This window comes from Balaenoptera musculus, chromosome 2 (genome assembly GCF_009873245.2).
Source record: "Balaenoptera musculus isolate JJ_BM4_2016_0621 chromosome 2, mBalMus1.pri.v3, whole genome shotgun sequence".
NCBI classification, from domain to species: Eukaryota; Metazoa; Chordata; class Mammalia; order Artiodactyla; family Balaenopteridae; genus Balaenoptera; species Balaenoptera musculus.
Window position 1 is genome coordinate 164,293,532 of NC_045786.1, and position 22,907 is coordinate 164,316,438.

Genomic DNA, 22,907 nt, shown 5'->3' on the forward strand with positions numbered 1-22,907 from the left:
AATTATTATCTTTTATCTGAAAACTTCATGTAAATTTTGTAGTCTGAACTATTTCAAAGCTTAAATTAGGAAACATTAGGTATTAGGAATATGTGTGAATTAACTTAAGGTAAAAAGAAATGGAGAAATAAACGAATCAAAGTTTTTACTTTCTTTAAATCTTTAAAAAATAGTGTGTGATAGTATGACCGTAATTAAAATTTTCTCCACATATTTTTAAGTCGTTTTGTAAAATAGGGTATATATGACACATACAATGAGGAGTCTCCCACCCACCCATGTCTCCAAGGCACCCCTTTCCCCACCCTAAAGACATCCGTGGTTCTTGTGTATCTTTACATTGTAAAACTCATTGTAAAACTAAAAACTCATTTTAAAACATCACTTAAATATAAGCAAGAGTTACGTCCCAAGAGGAACAAGCTCTGATCAGGGGCGTACAGATCAGGGCTGGACTTGAGGAAGCTCGTGAGGCTGCGGGGAGCACAGAGTTGAAGTTGGGCCGGTGACCAAAGGGGCGCCAGGTGCCTCCTTGCAGCGGCGGTGGGTGGGGCTTAGAGAGGTGGGCAGGGCGGGCCGAGCTGGGACCAGCCCCCTCCCTTTGGGGGTGGGCGGAGGCGGTCCTGGCTCAGCCTCCACATCCTTTCCCCCCCGCAGGTTCCTACTATCTGACCACCACCTACGGGGCCCTGGAGCACATCAAGAACTACGACAAGATCACGGTGACCCGGCAGCTGAGCGTGGAGGTGCAGGACTCCATCCACCGCTGGGAGCGCCGGCGCACGCTCAACAAGGCCCGGGCCTCCCGCTCCTCCGTGCAGGTGACGCCTGGGACCGAGGGTGGGAGGGGGCCGGCGGACCTTGTCCCCAGACCATCCCTACTGCCCGCCGGCTAACAAGCCTGACGCCGACTGGCTGCTCCGGCCAGCCAGCCCAGCCCCCAGGGGCGTTCACGTGGGAGGCAAAGGCACCGGCTCTCGCCTGCCAGCGTGTGCCCAGCCCAGTGGCGGTTGGGGGATGGGAGTGCAAGTTAAGGGGTGGAGACTACAAAAGTATCAGCAGGCCTCGGTGGGCAAACATGGTAGGGATATGAGACATTTATCCACTCTTCCTTAGCACCTATGATGTCCCAGCAGGCTGTTAGGGCTGGAGATGTGAACAGTAAGTCGTCCCAGTGAGAAGCCCACGAGCTGATCTACAGCCTTGCCCCCTTGTGCCTGGATAAATGCAGCAGCTGCCAGGGGTCCCCCTGCCCCAAGCCTGCCCCCTCCAATCCAGCCACCCGTCCTTCCCCACCTCTCTCTATACAAACTCAGTATTCAAGCCATTGGTGGCCAAACTCCCCCCCCCCCCCCCATTATCCCACACACCCCCAGGCTGCATCCAATCAGCTACCTCTAATTCCCTGAACACACTGTGCTCAACTCCCTCGGGCTTAGCCTCTGCCCATACTGGTCCATCTCCCCTTCTTCACCGGCTGCCACTGCCCATCCTCAGTTTCTCCAATAGCCCCTCCTCTGAGAAGCCTTCCCTGACACCCCCTCCTGCCCCTCATGCCCTATGGCCTGGGTTAGATGCCCTCCTCTGTGCTTCCTGCGGCTCCTTCGCCCTTTACAGCACATAGACACTGTATTGTAACCATCTATGCGTGAAGCTATCACCCTGAGAGAGCAGGGCCCATTGCTCACGTGTCTTAGGGGTCCCAAGCCCAGGGCCTGGGACAGAGTGAGACTGGGGTGCATGCAGAATGGCCAGAGTTAGGACAGTGAGCCAGGCTGCAATCCAGAGCTGTAAATATAGCTCTACAGACTCACTTACCTGGCACCCAGAGCTCACTGGACCTGAACCCCACGCCTGGCTTTCCAGATGGCCCTTCTGTAACCAGCAGAGCCCAGGCCTGGGAGGCAAGAGGCTCAAGGTATGGACCCAGCTCTGTACTAGCTTGCTGTGTGACCCCGAGCAGTGTCTGCCCTCTCTGGGACTCAGTTTTCCTGTCAGCACAGGGGGACTCTGGACTATTTGAGCTCTGCCTCCCCAGTACCTGTTCTAGGTGGCCAAGCTGATGTCCCCTCCTCCTCTAATCAATGGTATCTTGATAATGTTTAGTAACTGGTTCTCTGGGGAGAAAAAAAAAAAAACCCTCTGATCTCAGCTTCTGTCGATTTCCATGGTATAAATGCTCCCACCATGGCCGATTTCAAGCTACTAACTTGGCATCACTGAACTTGGAGTTGGGAAGCGGGTATGAGCCAGCATGAGTTGGCAAGTGCCAGCTCCAGCACACTACCACTGCCCACCGCCTCCTGGGACAGCTGTCCCTCCACCAGCTCTTGGAATATGGATACTCTTGGTCCAAGCCTGACCCGGGCATTCCTTACTTCTTGCTTCCGCCCTGTGGATTCCCAGCGCTGAGCCAGGCAGAGCGTCAGTGCCTTCCACTTAGGGAGGCAAAGCTCAGGAAGAGGCTTGGGATGAGGAGTCTTCTCGGCACTCTTTCCGGGGTATGGGGAGGTCACCACCCCCTTCCTCCTCCCCCAGTGCCTCCTCTGCACCCCATGCCCTAAATCCCTCCCCTGGGAGTGAGAGCCCAGAGCTTGACAGTCATCAGGTGTAAAGGGCCCTTGGGAGGCCTAATGGGGGACAAGGAGAGCACAGGCAGCCACTGAGACCCAAGGAAGTGGGTGGGCTTTCCTCTCCCAGAAGAAAGGAGTGATCCCAGGGACCCTTGACACAGAGCCTGCCCTTCACATGCACTCACTGCTCTGCAGCCATAATTACCACCATTCTGAAGTGGTCATCGCCCTCATAGTCGTCGTCCTCCTCCTCCTCCTCCTCATCGGGAGACGGCTGTGCTGCCACCATCCTTCCACAAGGGGGCAACCCTGCACACATCACTTCCTACCCGTCCTCGGTCCTTGGGGAAAAGGGGACTCTTCCAGGCTCTGAGCTAGTTTTCTTTTTTTTTTTTTAATTTTACTTATTTATTTATTTATTTATTTAATTTATGGCTGTGTTGGGTCTTCGTTTCTGTGCGAGGGCTTTCTCTAGTTGCGGCAAGTGGGGGCCACTCTTCATCGCGGTGCGCGGGCCTCTCACTGTCGCGGCCTCTCTTGTTGCGGAGCACAGGCTCCAGACGCGCAGGCTCAGTAGTTGTGGCTCACGGGCTTAGTTGCTCCGCGGCATGTGGGATCCTCCCAGACCAGGGCTCGAACCCATGTCCCCTGCATTGGCAGGCAGACTCTCACCCACTGCGCCACCAGGGAAGCCTGAGCTAGTTTTATGTGCTTCCTCACAGCCACGGAGTAAGGACTGGTTTTATCCCCAGTTTACAGTTGAGGAAATGGAGACTCAGAGAGGTGTAGGTCACACAGTGGGAGCAGATTCAAAGCCAGGCAGGGACTCCTTCCACCCTCTCTAGTGGAGGAAGGTGTGAGTGTGCTGTTCTGTGCGAAAGCTCCCATCCCCACCCTCGCAGGCGTCGCCTCACGCTTGCCCACGTAGCTCATGAGGGGCAACTCCTCCACCTGTCCTAAAGCCCCCATCCTTCAGGCCCAGCTCCCCAGTCCCTTTCCCCTAAGTCTTCTCCCCCGCCCTTCCCTGCCTGCCTGCCCCCCCTCGGAACACCAGGCTTCTCACGACCCCAGGCTCTTCCAGCCCTAAGGCCTGAACTGTTCTGCCTGCCTTAGCTGCCCCAGCTGAGCCATGGGATGCTGGGGGTGGGTCTGAACCTCTGGTTTTATTTATGCTGCCCTGCGTGCCCAGCATAGCGCTTGGGACGAAGAGGGGCTCAAGGAGGAAGAGATGAGACAATGAGTGACAGATGAGTAAATGATGGCGAGCCCGTGGACTGGCCACCAGGGGGCGGGCGCTCTCACTCATTGCTGAGACTGCAAGCCAACCGACTGACCTGGAATGGTCGGGTAGTATCGAGAGCTGAGGCTCAGAGAGGGAAGGCCCCTGCCTGAGGTCACAGAGCAGGGTCAGCTGCGGGTGCCCTGACTGCCAGCCTCACGACCCCTCCTGCCATCCATCCGCTCTCTACAGAGAGGACCCTGGGGTACAGAGAGGACAAAGGACTTGTTCAAGACCACGCAGCTCCTCACTCCTGTCCAAGCTCCCAGCATCGGGGCGGGGGTGAGACCCGACGCCGGCCTGGCCCCGCCGGTGACCCACGCCCCCTCCATCTCGCCCCGTAGGACTTCATCTCCGTGTCGTACCTGGAGCCCGAGCAGCAGTCGCGGACGCTGGCGTCGCGGGCGGACACGCTGGCCGAGGCGCTGTGCGCTCAGTGCGCGGAGAAGTTCGAGGTGGTGCAGCCCCAGGACCACCGGCTCTTCGTGCTGGTGGACGGGCGCTGCTTCCAGCTGGCCGACGAGGCGCTGCCGCACCGCATCAAGGGCTACCTGCTGCGGAGCGAGCCCAAGCGCGACTTCCACTTCGTGTACCGGCCCCTGGACGGCAGCGGGGGCAGCGGGGGCCCGCCCTGCCTCGTGGTGCGGGAGCCCAACTTCTTGTGAGGCCGGGGCTGCAGCCGCTCCAAAGAAAGTGTTCACCCAGGCGGCGAAGCCGTCAGAAGACCCGGCCCGCGCCCTCACCCCACACACTCACACTCAGCCGCAACCACACACGCGCGCACACACACACACGCACACACTCTCCCAACAGGGATGCCCACACGTCACACGTGCTCACAACCCACTGAGCGCGCGTAGACCAACGTGGCACTTAAGCAACGTGATCAGTGGCCCCCAGCGTGCTTCCTGAAGGAGAGTCATAGCCCCCTAGAGGCCACGTTCTTCATTAGGCAGAAAGGGAAACAGGCTCAGAGAGAGAAGGGACTCTCCAGCCCCCTGAAGCAAACAGAGCCCAAGCCCGGCCCCTGTTCACACACAGCCCCTCAGGCCAGTCCCTCTGCCCCTGACCCCCATGCCCACCCGATCCTCAGTCTTTCCCGGGGAGGGCTTCCCGTCTCCCCAGGACTGTCCTCAGGAGGAGTGGCCTGGCCCCAGCTGCTCCCACGCCCCTCTTCCCACAGGATGGAGCTGGGATGCTCTGGACCCTCCCAGCATCTCAGGAGCATCTCAGGGTGTGTGAGGAGACAGCCCTCCCGCGACCCCTGCATAAGAGCCTGTGCTTGGCTCTCAGCACCCACAGCCCCGCCTCAGCTCCCAAGCCCCTCCAGGAGCAGCCAGACGTGCACTGCGACCTCCAAGTGAAGCCAGCTCCATGGCTACGTGGGTGAGCGCAGCCTCGGCCACGGGGGACATTGACTGGGCCGTTGCCTTGGGGGGCACCCCAGGGCTGTGGCACCTGTGGCAAGAGGCACTGTGTGGGGAGTGTTTAATAAAAGCCCTTTTGAAAAGGCGTCTTCTTTTCTCGGGCTAGAGCTCTGCTCAGCCAGCCAGGCCCCCCATGAACAGCCTAATCCCCTTCCCAGGTGGAGTACAGAAGACCACCTCCTTTCCACCGAGGGCCCTATGTTTTGACAGAATCTGCAGCATACGCTCAACCCTCAGGGCCCTGGCCCCTGTCTGCCCCTCAGCCTGGTCATCTCCTGTCTCCTCCCCAACCATGGTTCCCATCATTCCTGCCTCTGCCGCCTAGCCCAGGAATACCGTTCCATATAGTCTTTGCGTGGTCAAACTCTTCTTTATCCTTCAAAGCCCGTCTCCTCCCCCTGGAGAAAGTCAGCCTTCTCTGACTTCCTAGGCTGGCCAGATGGTCCTTGTCCATGTCTCCCAGCCCCCTCGGATCATCTCTCTCACAAGAGATAGCTCATCAAATTGCATTTGTCTATTGATATTTCTGCTTTCTCCACCAAATTTGGACCCTTCATGTCTGTGTCCTCAGCATTGATTAAAATATGTGTTTGTTGAGTGCCTGTTAAATGTCAGCACTCTTCTAGGCCCTGGGAAACAGCAGAGAACAAAACAGATGAAGTTCAGGTGGAGCCCCAGTGTGAACAGCAGTGAGCGGTGCACCCAGGGCAGGTCGGCTGGACTTACCTGGATTATACTCCTGGGCAGCAACCAGCTCATTCAGCCAGTCAACAAACATCTGTCGAACTCTGGCTCCAGGCCAGCCCTGTGTGAGATGCAGGGATTGCTCCAGGATGTGGCCAGCCAGCCCTGGAGGACTCTCCAGGCCGGGACTCAGGATAACAGACATGACGGAACAGACAAACAGCTTCCCCATCCCCCTACCCACCACCCAGTGCAGACACTGTTCCCTTCCTGAGCTTCCAATGCTCCCTGCAGCCCTGGGCTGAGCTGACCATACAGCCTCGTGCCCACAGCTGTACAGCAAAGTGCCCACTGCCTCCCACTAGACCTGAGGCTGGTGGGGAACGTCAGAGGCGGGTCCATTTACCCGAGCACCCTCTTGGCCAAGTGGGGCCCAAACCTGGGGTGGGGTTGGAATTCAGAGCGTGGATCGGACACCAGCCCAGCCCTGGGAGTCTTCTGTACAGCCAGTGAGCTGGACCGGGGACCACTGTAAGAGCACTGTGTGTGTGTGTGTGCGTGTGTGTGTGTGTGTGTGCGTGCGTGCATGTATGTGCACAAGCATATGTACTGGGCCCACCGTCCTGGGGCCTCTCCCATCAGGAGAGGCCAGAGAGCAGGAGGGGTGGGGCTACCTGGAGCCCTGTCTTCTGGATGCCTTCTCCCCCCCGGGGAGGTGCGGGGCCCGATTCAGGGCGCAGAAACAGCCTCGCATGTACGGAGCCCTCACGGGGCTGCCTGGTGCTGGTTAGTGGCTGCCCTGTGTGATTTTATTTAATCCACACACCAGCCCCTTGTGGGAGATATTTACGGATGAGGACGCGGAGGCTCAAAGGAAGGGGGAGAATTAGTTAGTCTACTTGGGCGGCCTTAACAAAATACCACTGACGGGGCAGCTTAGACAACAGACATTTATTTTCTCACGGTTCTGGAGGCTGGAAGTCGCAGATCAGGGCTGGTTTCTCCTTGGCTTGCAGACGGCTGCCTTCCTGCTGTGTCCTCACACAGCCTTTTCTCTGGGCCTGAGCAGCCCTGGTCTCCTCCTCTTCTGAGAACACAGGTCCTATTGGATTAGGGCGCAGCCATATGACCTCATTCTACCTTAATTAACCCTTTAAGTCCCTGTCTCCAAACACAGTCACATTCTGAGATGCTAGAGGTTAGGGCTTCAACACATGAACTTGGAGGGATCACAACTCGGCCCATAGCAAGGGATGACTTGCCCAAGGTCACACAGCTGGTTAGAGGCCAAAGTGAGGTTTGAACTCAGGGCTAACCTATCCCCAAATTCAGGGCTCTCTTTTCTACCCGGTGCAGCATCCCAAGTGACCTGTTGGTAGGAAACCAAAGTCAGATGAGCCTCGCCCGCCAGGCCCGCTCTGGGTGAACTTGCCTGAGGCCATGGTGAGCATCGCAGGGCTGACCTGATCCAGAGGCCCAAGATGCAAGTGAAGCGGCCTGGTTTCCCCACAGGCCCCGAGCAGGGGGTCGTTGAGTCCAAGGGTGATGGGGCCACAGGCTGGGACGTAGGACAAGGGCTCGGCTGTGTGTCCTCCCTAGCGTCTGTCCCCTCTCCCCTTGGCCGGCTGGCTCCCTCCTTCCCTCTGCTTTTACTGGCCCCCTCCCCCGCCCCCTGGCCTGAGGCTGGGACTGGAGCCAGCAGTGCTGGGAGAAGCTACGAGGGCTTCTGAAGAGACCAGGGCATGCCCAGGCCCTGCTGCTCCTCCGTCCCCAGGGCCTACCAGTGACAGCTGGGTGCAAAGCCCTGCCCATCATGAGAAGTCCCAAACTGCCCCTGCAGACACCTGGCCCACGATGGCCTCACAACACCTTAATGTGTTGAATCCAGGTCTCCCTAGTGTGAGCAAGTCTCTGCTGGGGGACAAGGGACGGGCCTGCAAGGGAGATGGGCAGAGAAGAGCAGAGGCCCTGAGAGGGAGGAGGGTGCAGTGGAGATACCTCCCTCCCCCACCCACAGACCAGCCTGTCATCCCCACTTGGCGGCGGAGGCTGTATCTGGAAGGCACGGCACCCGGTTGCAGATGCGGTCGCTGTGTGTGCACTCAGCTGCCAGAATCCAGGAACTGGCCACCTCCTGCTCTGCAGGGTCATCTGGGACGGGGAGGCGGGGGAGCAGCTGGGGCAGGAACTGGGCCCTTCCTTCGCAGGAAGATCACGTGGAGCAGGGCTTCGGGGAGAAAAGCACTGATTCACAGTGGCTGTGGCTTTTCCTCTTCCCCAGCTGTCAGCTATTTGCTGCAAGACAGCGGTTTCCCAGGAATGCCCTCCAGGAAACCTCTTTGCTGCTGACGCAGCCCTCAACCAAAAGGGAACTCTGAAATCTGGCTTCGAAGTCGGAGAAACTGCTCAGCTGGAAGGTGGGAAGAACCTCTACTCGTAGTCAGGAGACCTGGGCTCCAGGCCAGCTGCGAGCCCTCGGCAAGATGCTCAACATCTTTGTGCCTTAGTGTCTCCATTCTTAAGAATGCTCATGGCCTGATCTCCCAGGCTTGTCGCAGGGATCAGACAAGCTCCTGGGTTGGGGCAAGAGAAGCCTTAGATCTTTCAGAAAAGGGAAATAAATTCAGAGCTAGCACAAGGGCAGGGAAGTTGTTCACGGCCAAGGCTGCACGGCTGAGGGGACAAGTGGGGTTGAAATCCAGTCTGGGCTCCACTTGTCACCCTGGCACAGGACTGTGTCCACCCAGAGAAAGGGACACCTTTTCCATATGATGGCATTAAATGGTCTATGGGGAGTCCAGGTGAACTCAAGCCTGGGGGCTACCGAGCCAGGCACATATTTTCTGTTTAATGTGAGCAGTGTGATGACAACAGTCAGCACGGGATGTGATGGGGTCCTGAGGGAGGGGAGGGCATGTAACCCACCTGGAGGAAGCAGAGGGCTTCCCTGCAGACAGGGATGCCTGAGCTCGGTCTTGAAGGATAAAGTGTTGGCCAAAAGCAGAAGGGAATTGAAGAACCCCTGAAGATTGCTGGAATTCTCCATGGATCTCTTACATGTCTGGTGAAGACTCACTGACAGCTTTTATTCCAGACTATCCTCTTTTTTTCTTTTTTTTTTTTTAATTTTTAAAATTTACTTATTTATTTATTTTTGGCTGCATTGGGTCTCTGTTTCTGCGCGTGGGCTTTTTCTCTAGTTGCAGCGAGTGGGGGCTGCTCTTTGTTGTGGTGTGCAGGCTTTTCATCACAGTGGCTTCTCTTGTTGTGGAGCAAGGGCTCTAGGCGCACGGGCTCTGTAGTTGTGGCACACAGGCTCGGTAGTTGTGGCGCACGGGCTTAGTTGCTCCGCGGCATGTGGGATCTTCCCGGACCAGGGCTCGAACCCGTGTCCCCTGCATTGGCAGGCGGATTCTTAACCACTGCACCACCAGGGAAGCCCAAAACTATCTTCTTAAGAGTATTTGACTAGCCTTGGAGGATAAAGATAGTTTCTCCCTTCTGGGAAGAGGGCAGATTTTTTTTCCTGACCAAGATGATAAAATAATGTCTCTCACTTTGGAAGAGAGTGTCTCCCCGCAGGGTAAAAGCGGCACAGGTCTGCTCACAGCCTTCTTCCTCAGCTCAAGTTTTCTCAGCCTGACCCAGACCGACTGTGTGCATAGCCTCTACCAGGGCCCACCTCCACATCCCCCTCAGGGCACTCGGCAGGCAAGAGGAGTCGAAGCAAATATGAAGCACGTGCGCCTGGTTGCCAGGGGTAATGAAGTCCCTTGTCATGGTCCCAGGAGTCTCCTGCCAGCACCTGTGAAACTGTGGCAGGTGACCTTGTTAACGTGCAAGTGGGGTAAAATCTCTGGCTCTTGACAATTTCTGACAAGGAAGATCAAAGAAAGTGAAAAATCACAGAAAAATGAAATAGGAGTGTGCTGTATGCAGGGTCACCAGTCATTTCCAGATCGCTTGTACATAAAGCCTGAGGCAAAGAGTAGTGGAAGGTGAGGATGAGGGCCAGGCCCTTGAATGGCCCTGTTTGGCAGCACAGGGAGTCTGGAAATTCTCCACCCACGTAGAACAGAACTGGAGGGGGCCAGCCTGGAGGCAGGAGCAGTGAGCACTCCTAGCAGTCAGACTGCTGTCTTGAAAGACTATGTCTCATGAAAAGAAACCAGCTTTTCCTGGAGAAATAGCTGATCCCAGCTTTGGGACAGGAAATGTAGAATGAAACATCTTGATACACCAGATACGAAGGAAGCTATGGAAATTTCCTAGGGTCATGTCAAAAGGGCTTGGGAGCCCACCTTTAAGATTCCATCAGCCAAAAATGAACAATTTGAGCTTCAGTACAGAAGTACAATGGATTGAAACCCATTAGACACGTACAAGGCCTCTGGATCCTGCTGCTGATCTGTCAGAAAGCTGGGCGTCAGAAAAACGTGCTGAACAGCAGCTTGAATATGCAATCAGCAAAGTCCAGACTGAGAAACTCTACAGATCCACAGCCTGGACTCGTCAACAGAAATTGGAAGGAAAAAAAAGGATGAGGAAACCTGCAGAATAAAGACTAAAACGAGTGTCTAGGCATACACACTTGTGATAAAACCACAAAGAACACAAGGAGAGTGGTTACTTTTTGTGGGGGGTTGGCTGGGGAGGTTCTGTGACTGGGATAGAGCACAAGCACGGGCTTCCAGGGTGGCTGGTGAGATGGTTGATTTTATGTGTCCGTTTGGGCCATGGTGCTTACTTAGTCAAATATTATTCTGGATGTTGTGGACTTTTTGGATGATGTTAACATTTAAATGAGTAGACCCTGAGCAAAGCAGATGACCCTCCACAATGTGGGTGGACCCCATCCAATCAGCTGAAGGCCTTAGGAGAGCAAAGACTGACCTTCCCTGAGCAAGAAGGGATCTGCTAGCAGGTGGCCTTTGGCCTAGACTGCAACTCCTCCCCTGGGTCTCCAGCTTGCACAATCCACAATCATGTGAGCTGATTCCTTCAGATCAATGTCTCTCTCTATATGTATACACATCCAACTGGTTCTATTTCTCAGGAGAATCTTGACTAATACATCTGGTAAAGTTCTATTTCTTGACTTGGGTGGTAGTCACAAGGATGTTCATCTTATAATTCACTAAGCATTACACTTCTTTTGTATGGTTTTCTATATGTTTTTATTTTATAATGAAAAGGCAAAAAAGTATTATTTGTATATAGGTATGTAAATATGTAGAAAGGGCATTCTAATGACGAATACAAACTGACATTTGGGATTTCTGGGGAAGAAAAGGGTTGGCCACGTTTTACTCCGAAAGTTTCTGTACTATGTACCTCTTATGACAGAACATGTCTGTACATTTTGGATATAACTAGGGAAAAAACGCTGGTCCTAGTTGTGATACACATAGAAAGGTCACCCTTATCAGAAATCTAATAGAAAATGGCTTAATACAAGGGATGGAGAGCCATGTCTGCTGGGGGCCTATGAACCACATGAGGAGAAAGAAAAGTCAAGGCAGTGTGACTTACTTAGGGAACTGTCATTTATTTGAGAAATGAACAAGCTGCTTTTAACCTTTAGAACTATGAACATTCAAGTTACTGCACTTGTTAAATAGTTAAGGATATTTTTGTTCTACAGGGAGGACAAATAATAAGAGAGAAGCAGGGTCACAAAGTAGTTAACAGTTCTAGAAAACAGAAGAACAGAATTTTTACCACCTGAACATTGAGGCCTTTTAAGAGACTCCTTTTAAATATTCTACTTTTCAGTATTTGCATTTCGTTGAACATCAGCCGGCCCTCAGGGCTGCCCATTCTTGAGCTTTAGTGATACGTGTTCACACACCTTACGCTTCTTGTACTTGTTACTTAAATCCCTAAAGCTCCCCCAAATCTGTAGGACAATAAGAGTTCTTTATCCTGGTCACGTGATTGAATGTATTAGGACAACCTCATGGAGAAAGGATAAACTGATGAAAAATGGGCCCATTAGAAACAAAAGTATCACCCTTGAATCTGTCACAGACATAAATAACCCTCTTTGCCAGTATCTCAACTTCCAGTCCGTACCTCCAAATTTTAAAGGCGTCAACCACTGCTAAATAAGACAGGTTTCACTACATAAAGACAGGTGGTCACAAGTGTTGTGGTTTAGTGTTCCTTTTTTCTTTGCTCTCTATTTAAACAGTCATCTAGGTATATGGCTTATTTTTAAAAACAACGTTACTGAAACATAATTAGCAAACCACATAATTCCATTTGATGTGTACAAGTCACTGGGTTTTATTTAGTACATTCAGAGTTTTACAACCATCATCATGATCGGTTTCCGAACATTTTCATCAGCCCCAAAAGAAGCCTCATGCCCATTAGCAGTCACTGTTTCCCTATTATTTCCCTCTCTCCCTGCTTCCTGGCATCACTCATCCACTTTCTGTTTCTATAGATTTGCTTATTCTGGACATTAGATACAAGTCGAATCGTATAATACAGGGTCTTGTGTGACTGGCTTCTTTCCCTTGGCTAAATGCTGGAGCTGTAGCAGTGCTTCATCCTTTATGTGGCCGCATAATATTCCACTACATGGAGAGAGTTAGTGCTACTTTTAAATGTCTTTCACAAACCCACGGTGAGTACCACCCCGTGTGGGACACTGGGCCAAGGGAAACAAAGGCAAGGCAGGCAGCCTGTGCCCTCAGAGGAGCTTAGATAACCTCCCAGCCCCCAGGCGTGGTGTAAGGGCAGACCCCTACAAGTGCTGGAAAAGACCCAAGGAAAATGCAAATGCCAACGGACAGAGGAGAGGGGACTTTTGTGTGTAGGAGAGAAGGAAGCTGAGGAAGACAGGGCACTTTCAGATACACCTTGAGGATGGATCAGATGGAGGGAAAGGCACTCCAGGGCACAAGGCACAGCAAGGAGCAAAGGCACAGGAGGCTGAAAAGTCCAGGCGGTCGGGGGAGCAGGGAGAGCAAAGTGGTAGGTGGTGGTGTGGGAGAGGGGAGGCTGGAAGACAGACAGATGGGGAGTGGACCCCACCAGGAGGGGCCAGGAGCATAGACTACAAAGTCGGGGACCTGAAATTAATACTCGGATTCAGTTATAAATCTTTATTTTTCAGACTTGTCCATTATTGACAAATAAAATACAAAAGCAATCAAAAATTATACTATTTTCTAAAAATAGTTTTCCATTTGGGGTTTACGTCCCTCTTCCATAAAATCACTGTAAAGACTTAAGAGGTTCTGACTTCAAATTCCTCAAAGACTCTTTCACTGGCTGCAGAAGCCCCAGTGAACGTGTCGCTCCTTAAAAGTCATGGGCAAAAAAACCCTCTTAAAAAGCAAATGCACCTTTCTCAGTGCAGAGATTTAGCCTCCCAAATCTGTGGCTTTTTCAGAGGATCACACAGGACCTGTAGGAGCTGGGGAAGTCGGTAAAGGTGAGCAAGCCATCCTGGGGGAGGCCTGGAGTGCGGCCCGCGGGGCCCGATCGCATCCCCGGGAGGGCCTGCAGCCGCGGGGGGAGCCTCCCTCTGGCCCCAGCTCTTCTGTCTCTGATCAGCACACATTCTAAGGGACGTGTTCACATTCAGAAAAGCGTCGACAGCATTTCAGTAGTAACCAAGGCATACCTTGTTCATGGACAATTTTATTCTGTAAGAAACGGGAAGAAGAAATTGTTGAACCCGAAGTTGGTCAACCCTGAAGAAATGAAGACGAACAGAACCCACCACGGAACATGTATGACAGACCCACCCAACCCAGCAACCCTGGGGATGCATCTATTTTGAATTCGTCCACAGTGAGAGGTAGAAACCGGCAGAAGCAAAGTGCCCACGTGCAGAAGAGGACAGCAGTGCTACACGTGCCCTTCTGCTTTCAGAAGGACACCGACCCTTCAAATGCCAGGTGCAGGGTTACCTGTCAATCGGATAAGGGTTTTCACAAAGGTTGACCAACACGTACAAATGTCTCAAAGCATACTCGTACTGGAGGAAAACAAACCAAAAAGCACGATCAAACATCATCATTTGATAACACGATCAACTCCTAACATGGGAATCTGTAAAGCATCTAGACCAGTGGTTCCTAAGAATTCCCTGGCAGTCCAGTGGTTCGGACTCCGCACTTTCACTGCTGAGGGCCCAGATTCGATACCTGGTTGGGGAGCTAAGATCCCACAAGCCGCCTGGCGCAGTCAAAAAAAAAAGAAAAAAAAATTACACCAATGGTTCTTAACCTTTATTGAATCAGGGATCCCCTCCCACCTTTAGATTATCTGGTGAGATTTATGGACCATCTCCCAAGAAAAATGCACATGTGCAGGGGGTTGGCAGGCTTCCTACAGCACCCTCAAGCCCAGGTAAGGACTCCTGGATGAGAACCCCCTGGCCCTGCTCCCCTCTGTTAGCTCAGACCTCCCCCTGGCAGCCTGGCTTTTAGTTTGGGACACAGTGGTGAGGGAGACAGATGGTAAGTGATTGCCAAACAGATGGCAACTAAGACGGAAATAACTGGGGGTGTTTACCTTGAAAAACACTTCAAGGGAACCTGAGAACTCACAAGAGGAAGAAAGGAGAGATTCACTTTCTGTGATGCCAGCAGGCAAAAATGTTAACACCAGAGGATTAAGTATTTGTTAAATAAATGGGAATTTAAAAAATCATTAAATAAAGAGAATGCTTTGTTAAATAAGTGAAAAATAAAATTGAGAGCCTCTTAATAATGGAGAGCTATCTCTCAAGTGCCCAGCACTCCACCCTCAGAAGTATCTGAGGATGACCATGGTCTGCACGTCCACAGCCCAGAGAGGACTTTCTGCAACAATGAAAATGTTCTATAACGTTCTCAATTCAGTAGCCACTCACCACATGTGGCTCCTGAACACGGGAAATGTGGCTACTGCAGCTAAGGAACTGACTTTTACGTTTGGTTTCATTTTAATCCATTTATTTCTTTATTTTAAATTAATTTTTTTCTATTGGAGTAGAGTTGCTTTACAATGTTGTGCTAGTTTCCGCTGTACAGCAAAGTGAGTCAGTTACACATACACGTATATCCACTCTTTTTCAGATTCTTTTCCCATATAGGTCATTACAGAGTATTGAGTAGAGCTCCCTGCGCTATTTAGTAGGTTCTTTTAGTTACCTATTCTATATATAGTAGTGTGTATATGTCAATCCTTAATCAATTTAAATTCAAGTTTAAGGAGCCACGTGAGGCTAGTGAGTACTGTTATCGAAGAGCGTGGGTCTAAAGCAGGACTTGGCAAACTTTTCTGTCAAGCGCGAGACAATAAATATTTGAGGCTTTGTAGGCTGCATGAACTACTCAACTCTGCTGCAGGGTGAAAGCTATGTGACTGAGTAGAGTGTGGCTGGGTTTAGATAAAACTTTATTTATAAAAACAGGCTGTAGAGGGAAAAACCCAACAGGCTGTGGGCAGGAATGGGCCTGCGGGCCCCAGTTTGCTAACCCCTTCCCTATAAGGAGCCAAGCATCGTGTAAGTACTGACCAGAAAGGAGGCTTTTTAGGTACCTTCCAACCCTGACATTCGACAATCTGCAGAAACTAGGTCCTTTCTTCTCCTCCATGGGCCAGGGCCTGCTTCAACAACAAATCTGGGGAAGAGGTCGGAACAGACCCAGAAGGGAGAAAACCTGCGTGGCTGGTGTAAGGGGCAGGGCGGAGGGGTGGGGTTCGGCAGGGATGGCACAGGGTGAAGAGAAGGAAGTCCCCTTCAAAGGCCAATGGAAACGGCAGTTGAATAGTCTATGACTGGTAAGCTGTCCCAGCCACTGGGACAGTTCAGAGTGTCTGGGGCCAAGATTTAGGGTCAGTGAATTTGGATGACCTTCCTCCTCTCACATCCCCACCAAAGGCCTCTGAATGAGCCTGTTGCTTCTTCTACAAGGCGGAACCTTCTACAAGGCAATGCATCTGATGCGATTCCCAGTGGACAGTACTAACTCAGGTTTGGGGTTTAAGATGCAGAGGAAGGCCAAGCTAGTTGGCCCACAGAAGGCAGGGTGCAGAGGCCAGCAGCCCCAGGGTCTGGGCTTACCGTGGGGTTGTGCCAGTTGAAGCAGTGCGTGCGGAAGTGCGACACGGCTGCCTGGTAGCAGTCGTGCGCCGTGAGCGGGGCTCTCTGGGACAGGAGCCTGTCTACCTCGGCATCGGACCCTGAGATCAAGGCGACGATCTTCCGCACTGACTTCTCAATGACATTTCTGACCTGTGAAGAAACACATCTTTTCCAAATGTATCTTACTTAATGTAGTCTCTCCTGGAACCCTGGACCAGTTAGATGCTTCTTTCATAGAGCCTCCACCCCAGTATGTTGAAAGAGATGCCAACAGATGCTTTCTGTGGCCAAAGACGCACACGCGAGGCTTCTGTTACAGCTAGAACCCTTCAGAAATACCTTGCCTTTTACGGATCTTCGGGCGTGATGGAAGCATTTAAATCTGAATACCTGAAGAGCAGGTATGGCCCAGGCTAAGGAAGTGGGGAGGCGGGGGGAGGGCATGCAGAAATTGTGCCCCAAAGTAGACTGTTGTCCCATAAGCGGTGCTATGTGTTCACAGGCACCTTTGTCCATTCTGGAAACCATCAGATGCTTAGACAGAAGGACGCAAAGGGTGGACATCATTTTCTTCCCAGATAATGAAAACCAGCATCATTAAGGAGAAAGCTGCTTCCATATCAACCAAAACTTACAATCGAGTCCCCTGACCCTCCCGCTCCCCAGCCAGGGTTTGTTCCATTCATGCCCGAATGCTCCCTGCCCACTGTGTGCCAGACCAGCGGGTCTCAACATGCGGTCCAGGACCACAGGGTTCCCCCAGGCTTCTTGGGGGCTCCATAATGTCCTCCCTTTCCCAACTATGTATCTGTGTAAGGTTACATTTTCTTTATAGATTTCAACCAGAACAAAAGAGCCCAACAGTGAATGCAGACGCAGGTACGATGACACAGCTGTCTTCTAGAACGCCAGGCAGAAAAGAGATCTGCAGAAGTGTAGTGATGCCACTCTTCTCACCCAAATTGTTTTTATTTTAGAAAATAATTCTTTTTCATAAAAAATATATTAACACAAAATGGGTTTATTATTATCTCTAAGTGAGTTACTATTTTAAAAATCTCAGTGTTCATTTCTAACACAGTAAATATTGATATAACCCACACCAACAAAAGCTCTTTGGGATCAATAAGTTTAAGAGTGTAAAGAGGTCCGAGAGCAAAAAAATATGAGAACTGTTGTATTACCCTGTGGTACCAACAACTACAACAAAAACCCCATCCTGGTTAATGTACCACGTGTAGGATTGCTAACTGTCAGGATTTAGAGATGTACGACTCTAAGACAGGTCATATAGATTTTTTTTTTTCTTTCCTAGAAAATTCAGGCTGTATCCCAGCACATCAATCCCTGTGCTGTGCTGAGGAGGGAACAGAGTCTGCACAGCTGGCTTTGCTGAACAGACAGTCTTTGCCCAGCATCTCGTGAGGACACACGTGGTGGTTCTAGCCACACAGCTAGAATCTGAGAAGAAATTCGGCCAGTTGCAAACAAACAGATGAACTGCTGAAAACAAACCCAGTCATCGTAAAAGATTGCTCAAGCATTTTAGGAAGAATGTGGGGCTGTGACTATGATTTTCCTAAGGCAGCAGAAATTTTTTGTGGACTGGGTTTTTGTTTTTAAATATGATTAGCTACTAACTCACCAAGCAGCAAAATAAAAATGTCTTGTAAGCAACTAGGTGTAAAAGAAGAAACACCCACATGCCGTGGCTTCTTGGCAGGAGACGGGCGCCTTCTCTTTGCTTCCTGCTTCCAAAGAGGTCAAGGCCAGTTTACTGATGAAGGACGAAGCTGGCCTCTGCCCTGCTCACTCGCGTCCACTTTACAGCGAGTGCAAAGCCTGGTTTCCTTTCCCATGCACTCCCAGTGAGGCAGGAGGAGGGTGACCCCAGAGCTCTGTCACCTGGCTCCCACCAACACGGATTTATGGTCAGGGGGCAGAGACAGGACTCGCGCACGCTGCCCGGCAAGGCTGGGAGCCGCAGCTTCGCCACCGCTTACCTCCAGCTGCCTGTCGATCTTCTTGACAAGACGCCTGGACTCCTGCAGATCATTGGTGCTCATCAGTTTCCTTTTCATGATGGTGAGGGGCACCTCGGGGCTTGGAGTGAGGTCCAGGTGTTTGACTCGGGGCAGGGAGATGGGAGAACTAGCTTTGTGTTTCAGACCCTGAAACTGCATCAACTTCATGGCAGAGATGGACTGGGGAGGGAGGGGGGGGGAGGGGGGGAGAGAGAGAGAGAGAGAGAGAGAGAGAGTCAGTTTGAGTGGGAGGAGCAGATGTGCCAAACGTCCCTTGGGTCCTGGAGCCCACAGCTCACCCCACGTGGTTTCAGGACCACTGAAGGGTCACAATCGCAGCCTGAAAGCACGCGCTTGGTCTTCAGCAGCGGGCGAGGCAACGCATTTGACCACCTGAAATCCACCGATGATGAACTTTGAAGCTGCCTGGCATCCTCTGCAGCAAAACCGCTACCCAGTTCCGCCACGCTCGTACCAGAGTCGTTTCAGCCAGGGGTGACCCTGGGTTGTGCTCACCCCTCCATGCTCACCCGCCTGCCCCTAGTGACCAGCAGAAGGAAGGTGCAGAGCATCTGTCCGGGTCAGAGCTGAGGTCTGGGTCCACTGAGATGGGCAGAGCTAAAGCCACCGAGGGGCGGGGCCGACTTGGCATCAGGGCCTAACAAGCGGGCCCGCCTGCCTGGCTGCATTTGCCTGCAGGGGTCACTGCAGACTGGATCCCAATTAAGAGGGAAAGAAACGCTACCAGCGGTCATGTTCCTAAACCAAGCGACGCTAATCTAAAAGCAGTTCTAAAACAAAAAATAAAATAGGACTTCCCTGGTGGCGCAGGGGTTAAGAACCCGCCTGCCAGTGCAGGGGACATGGGTTCGAGCCCTGGTCTGGGAAGATCCCACATGCCGCGGAGCAACTAAGCCCACGAGCCACAACTACTGAGGCCGCACACCACAACTACTGAAGCCCGTGAGCCTAGAGCCCGTGCTCCGCACCAAGAGAAGCCACTGCAATGAGAAGCCCACGCACCACAACAAAGAGTATCCCCCGCTCGCCGCAACTAGAGAAAGCCCGCGCACAGCAACGAAGACCCAACGCAGCCAAAAATAAATAAAAATAAAATAAATAAAATTTAAAAAAAAATAAAATAAAATATACACACATGTATATAGAAACATAATGCTTAGAAAAGATCCTTCATACCTCCTCAACCAAGAGCAGACGTGGCTAATGCTGAGAAAATTGTAAAGAGAAGAGAAAGCTCAGGGAAGAAGAGTTGTTGCTGGTACCCTCCCTCCCTCCAATCCCCCGACAAAGCTGGGGCAGTGCCACCTTTGACCCTGCCCCCTCTGAATTACCTTTCCCTGGCCTTCTCTCTGCTCCACCTCCCCACTACCTTGCCTCAAAAGCCTGACCAAGCCCACGACATCCTGAGTGCACTTCCCGTGGCCCGTGAGTGCACTTCTCGTGGCCTGTGACTGCCCTGCTGGCTCCCGGGCCCTCCGGTCCACACTCTGCCCGAGACGTGCTGAAGGCAATAGCTGGACTGACTGCTCACAAGGTCTTCTACAAGGCCGACGCTCACATCAAAGGAACAGAACGCAGCTGGCGAGCTCTCAGCTGGTGGCAGGCCACCTGGGGGATGATGTCTGGTCGTACAGACTACTGGGAGCCCCCCACAAATCCCCTCCTCTGCACATCCCGAGGGCCAGCCCCAGGGGTGGCACCTAAGGCCCAAGCCTTCAGCAGCCACCTGCTATGACCTCTGTCCGGACAGCCCTGATGGACTGACCTATTTTACCACCTAGGTCCCTTCTGAACATAGTTGGGGGTGGGGGGGGTGGGTAGGGGCAGTAAAAGTCTCGAATTTATAGCCAAAGGGTCAAGATGACATCCTGCAACTGCAGGAAGGCTGGATCCCGGAGGATTCAGGGTGTGGGGTTCTACGGGGCAAAGCCACAAAACTCACAGGAGAAGCTTTCGATTCAGTAACCTCTCACTGTGTGTTTCGTGCACGTGATGGACCCCCTGCTTTTTGCTCATCACCTTGTGCGCTAGGGCTTTGACCAAGGAGGAAACGGAGAGGTTTCAGAGACGTCAGGTAGGTTGCCCAGAGTCTCACAACTTTGTGAGTTTGAACCGAAGTCTGATTCCAAAGCCCGGGTGGGATCTCCAGGATGGAGCGGCCATGAGCGGCAGAGCCAGGTCTGCCCAGCCGTTCCTCACCCGGATGGATCCCGTTTCTCTTCACCGGGAGAGAAACGTCCCCGGTGAGTCAGCCTGAGACTCCAGGCATCATCAGGGGTCCGAGGCTCCCCTACTCACCTTGTTTCCATACTGCATGACGTGGCTGGTGTTGGTGTGGGATTTCACCAGCTGGTACTGCTTGTGGAGGGTCTCTTTGGTCAAATCCTCCTGCCAAAATGAAAACAGTCAAGTCCTTTGACGATCGCAGCTGACAGCTAAGCCTCAGCTGAGCAGCCGGCCCCCAGATGGCTCACCACGTCCGAGTCTTCCATCCAGTTGACGCTATACCAGTCCCCCAGGAACGTGGACCTCGCCTCATCGTAGTAACAGGCATAGGACGACTCCCTGGGGTTGGCAGCAGTAGTTGCATAAACTACGAGGAATTAAAGACACATTTCAGTCGTGTTTTATTCTCGGCTGTCTGCGGATTCCACTTGAAGCTTGAGTTCCTCCTCCTTTCCTAGTGCAATCAAAGCAGGTCACCTGGGGCTTCCCTGGTGGCGCAGTTGTTAAGAATCTGCCTGCCAATGCAGGGGACACGGGCTTGAGCCCTGGTCTGGGAAGATCCCACATGCCGCAGAGCAACTAAGCCCGTGCTCCACAACTATTGAGCCCGCGTGCCACAACTACTGAAGCACGCGTGCCTAGAGCCCGTGCTTCCCAGCAAGAGAAGCCATGACAATGAGAAGCCCACGCACTGCAACGAAGAGTAGCCCCCGCTCGCCACAACTAGAGAAAGCCTGTGCACAGCAACAAAGACCCAACACAGCCAAAAACAAAAACAAATAAATAAATTAATTAAAAAAAAAAAAAAAGCAGGTCACCTATGATCAGCTCAGGGGGGGCAGGGAGACCTCCTTGTATCCAGCCCTGTTCACTGAGTTTCAGTAACTCATCTAAAACTAAATGTGGAAAAAGAGAAGCCAGCTGATAGACACTTTCTGCAGCAATGAGGAAGCAGGAGTGCTTATTAGGACATCCAGCTATTTTGGAACAGAGCTAACAGATTTGAGTAGCTCTGGAATCTTGAAGGATATGGACCTCATTTCATTTCCACAGAAAGTGAACATTTATTAAAGAAACACTTAGATGGACTGAACATATGAAATAGCTACCATTTACTACCTAGCTACCATGGGCTCAGAACTATGCTGGACAAATGTCATCGCTTAAAATGTAACTCTCCTAACAGACACTATCTTTATCCCCATTTTACAGATGAGTAAGTCTGAGGGTCCAAGAGGGTAAGTCACCTGCCCAAGATCAGAGAGCCAGCAAGCAACACATCTCAAAGGACAGAGGCTGGTCCAAAGACTGTGATTTTGGTCTTAAGTAGCCCTACTAGAACCTGGCAGAGCACCACAGAGCTCACATCCAGAGCTTACATCCCTTCATCCCCTGACCACTAATCCTGCAGGAGTAGAAGAAGCTCAGAGCTGCCCACAGGTATCCCCCTACTTCCGAGCACTAGGCTGGCCTAGGCCTGGCTTATGTAAGACACTTGGTTCTTCCCATGGGCAGATTCAGAGAATGTCCAATTGCACCATGTAGCAAGGTGCTCACCCAGCCCGGCTCAGAGGCCAGTGCTCCCACCACCTACCATCGATGTTGGGGGGCAGGTGGCTCATCATGGACCCAGACTCGCAGGCTTCAATGTAGAACACCATCTGGGAGGCGAATGAGATAGGTGAACTCACCCCGCCCAGGCACAGACCTCTCGCAAATGCTACTTTGACTTTGCCCACTCTCTTGACCTGTTTCTTAAGAGTCTTTCCCTTTTGCTTTTGGGAGATATCTCTGCTGTAAGAAGCAGAGGCTACAGAAGCTGTTGTCACACAAACCAGAAGGACCCAAATTTATGCATGGCTAAGAGAATAAAATGATCTTTTAGCTGAAATAATGCAGAAAAAAATGGAGCCACAGATGATGCTAAGGAAAACTGATCTGCCATCCAACGCAGGGAGCAGTTTCCAAGAGCAAAACACGTTACTAACACATACACGCCTGAGCTACACAGGTTCCATACAGGGTGCAAAAGGGGCCAGAGAGGGCCAAAGGGAAAATAAGAAGGTGGTATTTTCCCCCCCAGCTGCCCCAGATTGGTGACAGCCCTAGAAACAGTAGTCCTCAAAGTGTGGTCCCTAGACCAGGGTCGTCAGCATCACCTGAAAACTCAGAAAGGCAAACCCTCAGGCCTCTCCCCAGAACAACTGAGCCAAATTCCGGGGCTGGGGCCCACACTGTACTTTAACAAGATCGCCGGTGATTCTGATCTAACAGCTAAAGCTGTAGAATCACAAAAAGTTAATCCTGGGAGACCAGAGGTCAAGACTGATTGAAAGGACACCCTTTCCAAAAAAACACAGCCAATCCAGAGTTAGGAGGCCTGTCGAAGAACCATGGGCTTTGCTTCCACTGCATCCCTCACATTCCTCCCCCAAGGCCACCCCAAGCACTGACATTACCTTTTGGTACCTCTTGTGTTTGTGCATGTAATGGATGGTCTCATTCAGGTCCTTGACGTGAAGCTGAAAGGTAAGAATATGGACATTCAGACCAAACACATCAAGAGAAACCATTTGCTGG

The 22,907-nt window shown here is 52.0% G+C and overlaps 2 protein-coding genes across 3 annotated transcripts in view; one reads left to right on the forward strand and one right to left on the reverse strand.

Annotated features, from left to right (window-relative positions):
• Positions 1 to 5,840, forward strand: part of RIN3 (Ras and Rab interactor 3) — a 122,505-nt gene extending 116,665 nt beyond the window's left edge. Inside the window, exons 8-9 of one of the 2 annotated variants that reach the window (XM_036843253.1) lie at positions 658 to 821; positions 4,197 to 5,840. In XM_036843253.1, the coding sequence (XP_036699148.1) occupies positions 658 to 821; positions 4,197 to 4,517 (485 nt within the window). In that variant the 3' untranslated portion in view covers positions 4,518 to 5,840. The remainder of the gene's footprint in view (positions 1 to 657; positions 822 to 4,196) is intronic. The other variant, XM_036843252.1, reaches the window with a different exon arrangement.
• A 7,211-nt stretch (positions 5,841 to 13,051) lies between these two features.
• The window catches only part of LGMN (legumain), a 35,235-nt gene continuing 25,379 nt past the window's right edge, over positions 13,052 to 22,907 (reverse strand). The window contains exons 7-14 of the mRNA XM_036842487.1: positions 22,787 to 22,849; positions 21,922 to 21,988; positions 20,576 to 20,694; positions 20,400 to 20,489; positions 18,060 to 18,260; positions 16,036 to 16,206; positions 13,892 to 13,959; positions 13,052 to 13,624 (exon numbers count right to left, since the gene is read on the reverse strand). Of these exons, the coding sequence (XP_036698382.1) occupies positions 13,582 to 13,624; positions 13,892 to 13,959; positions 16,036 to 16,206; positions 18,060 to 18,260; positions 20,400 to 20,489; positions 20,576 to 20,694; positions 21,922 to 21,988; positions 22,787 to 22,849 (822 nt within the window). The 3' untranslated portion in view covers positions 13,052 to 13,581. The remainder of the gene's footprint in view (positions 13,625 to 13,891; positions 13,960 to 16,035; positions 16,207 to 18,059; positions 18,261 to 20,399; positions 20,490 to 20,575; positions 20,695 to 21,921; positions 21,989 to 22,786; positions 22,850 to 22,907) is intronic.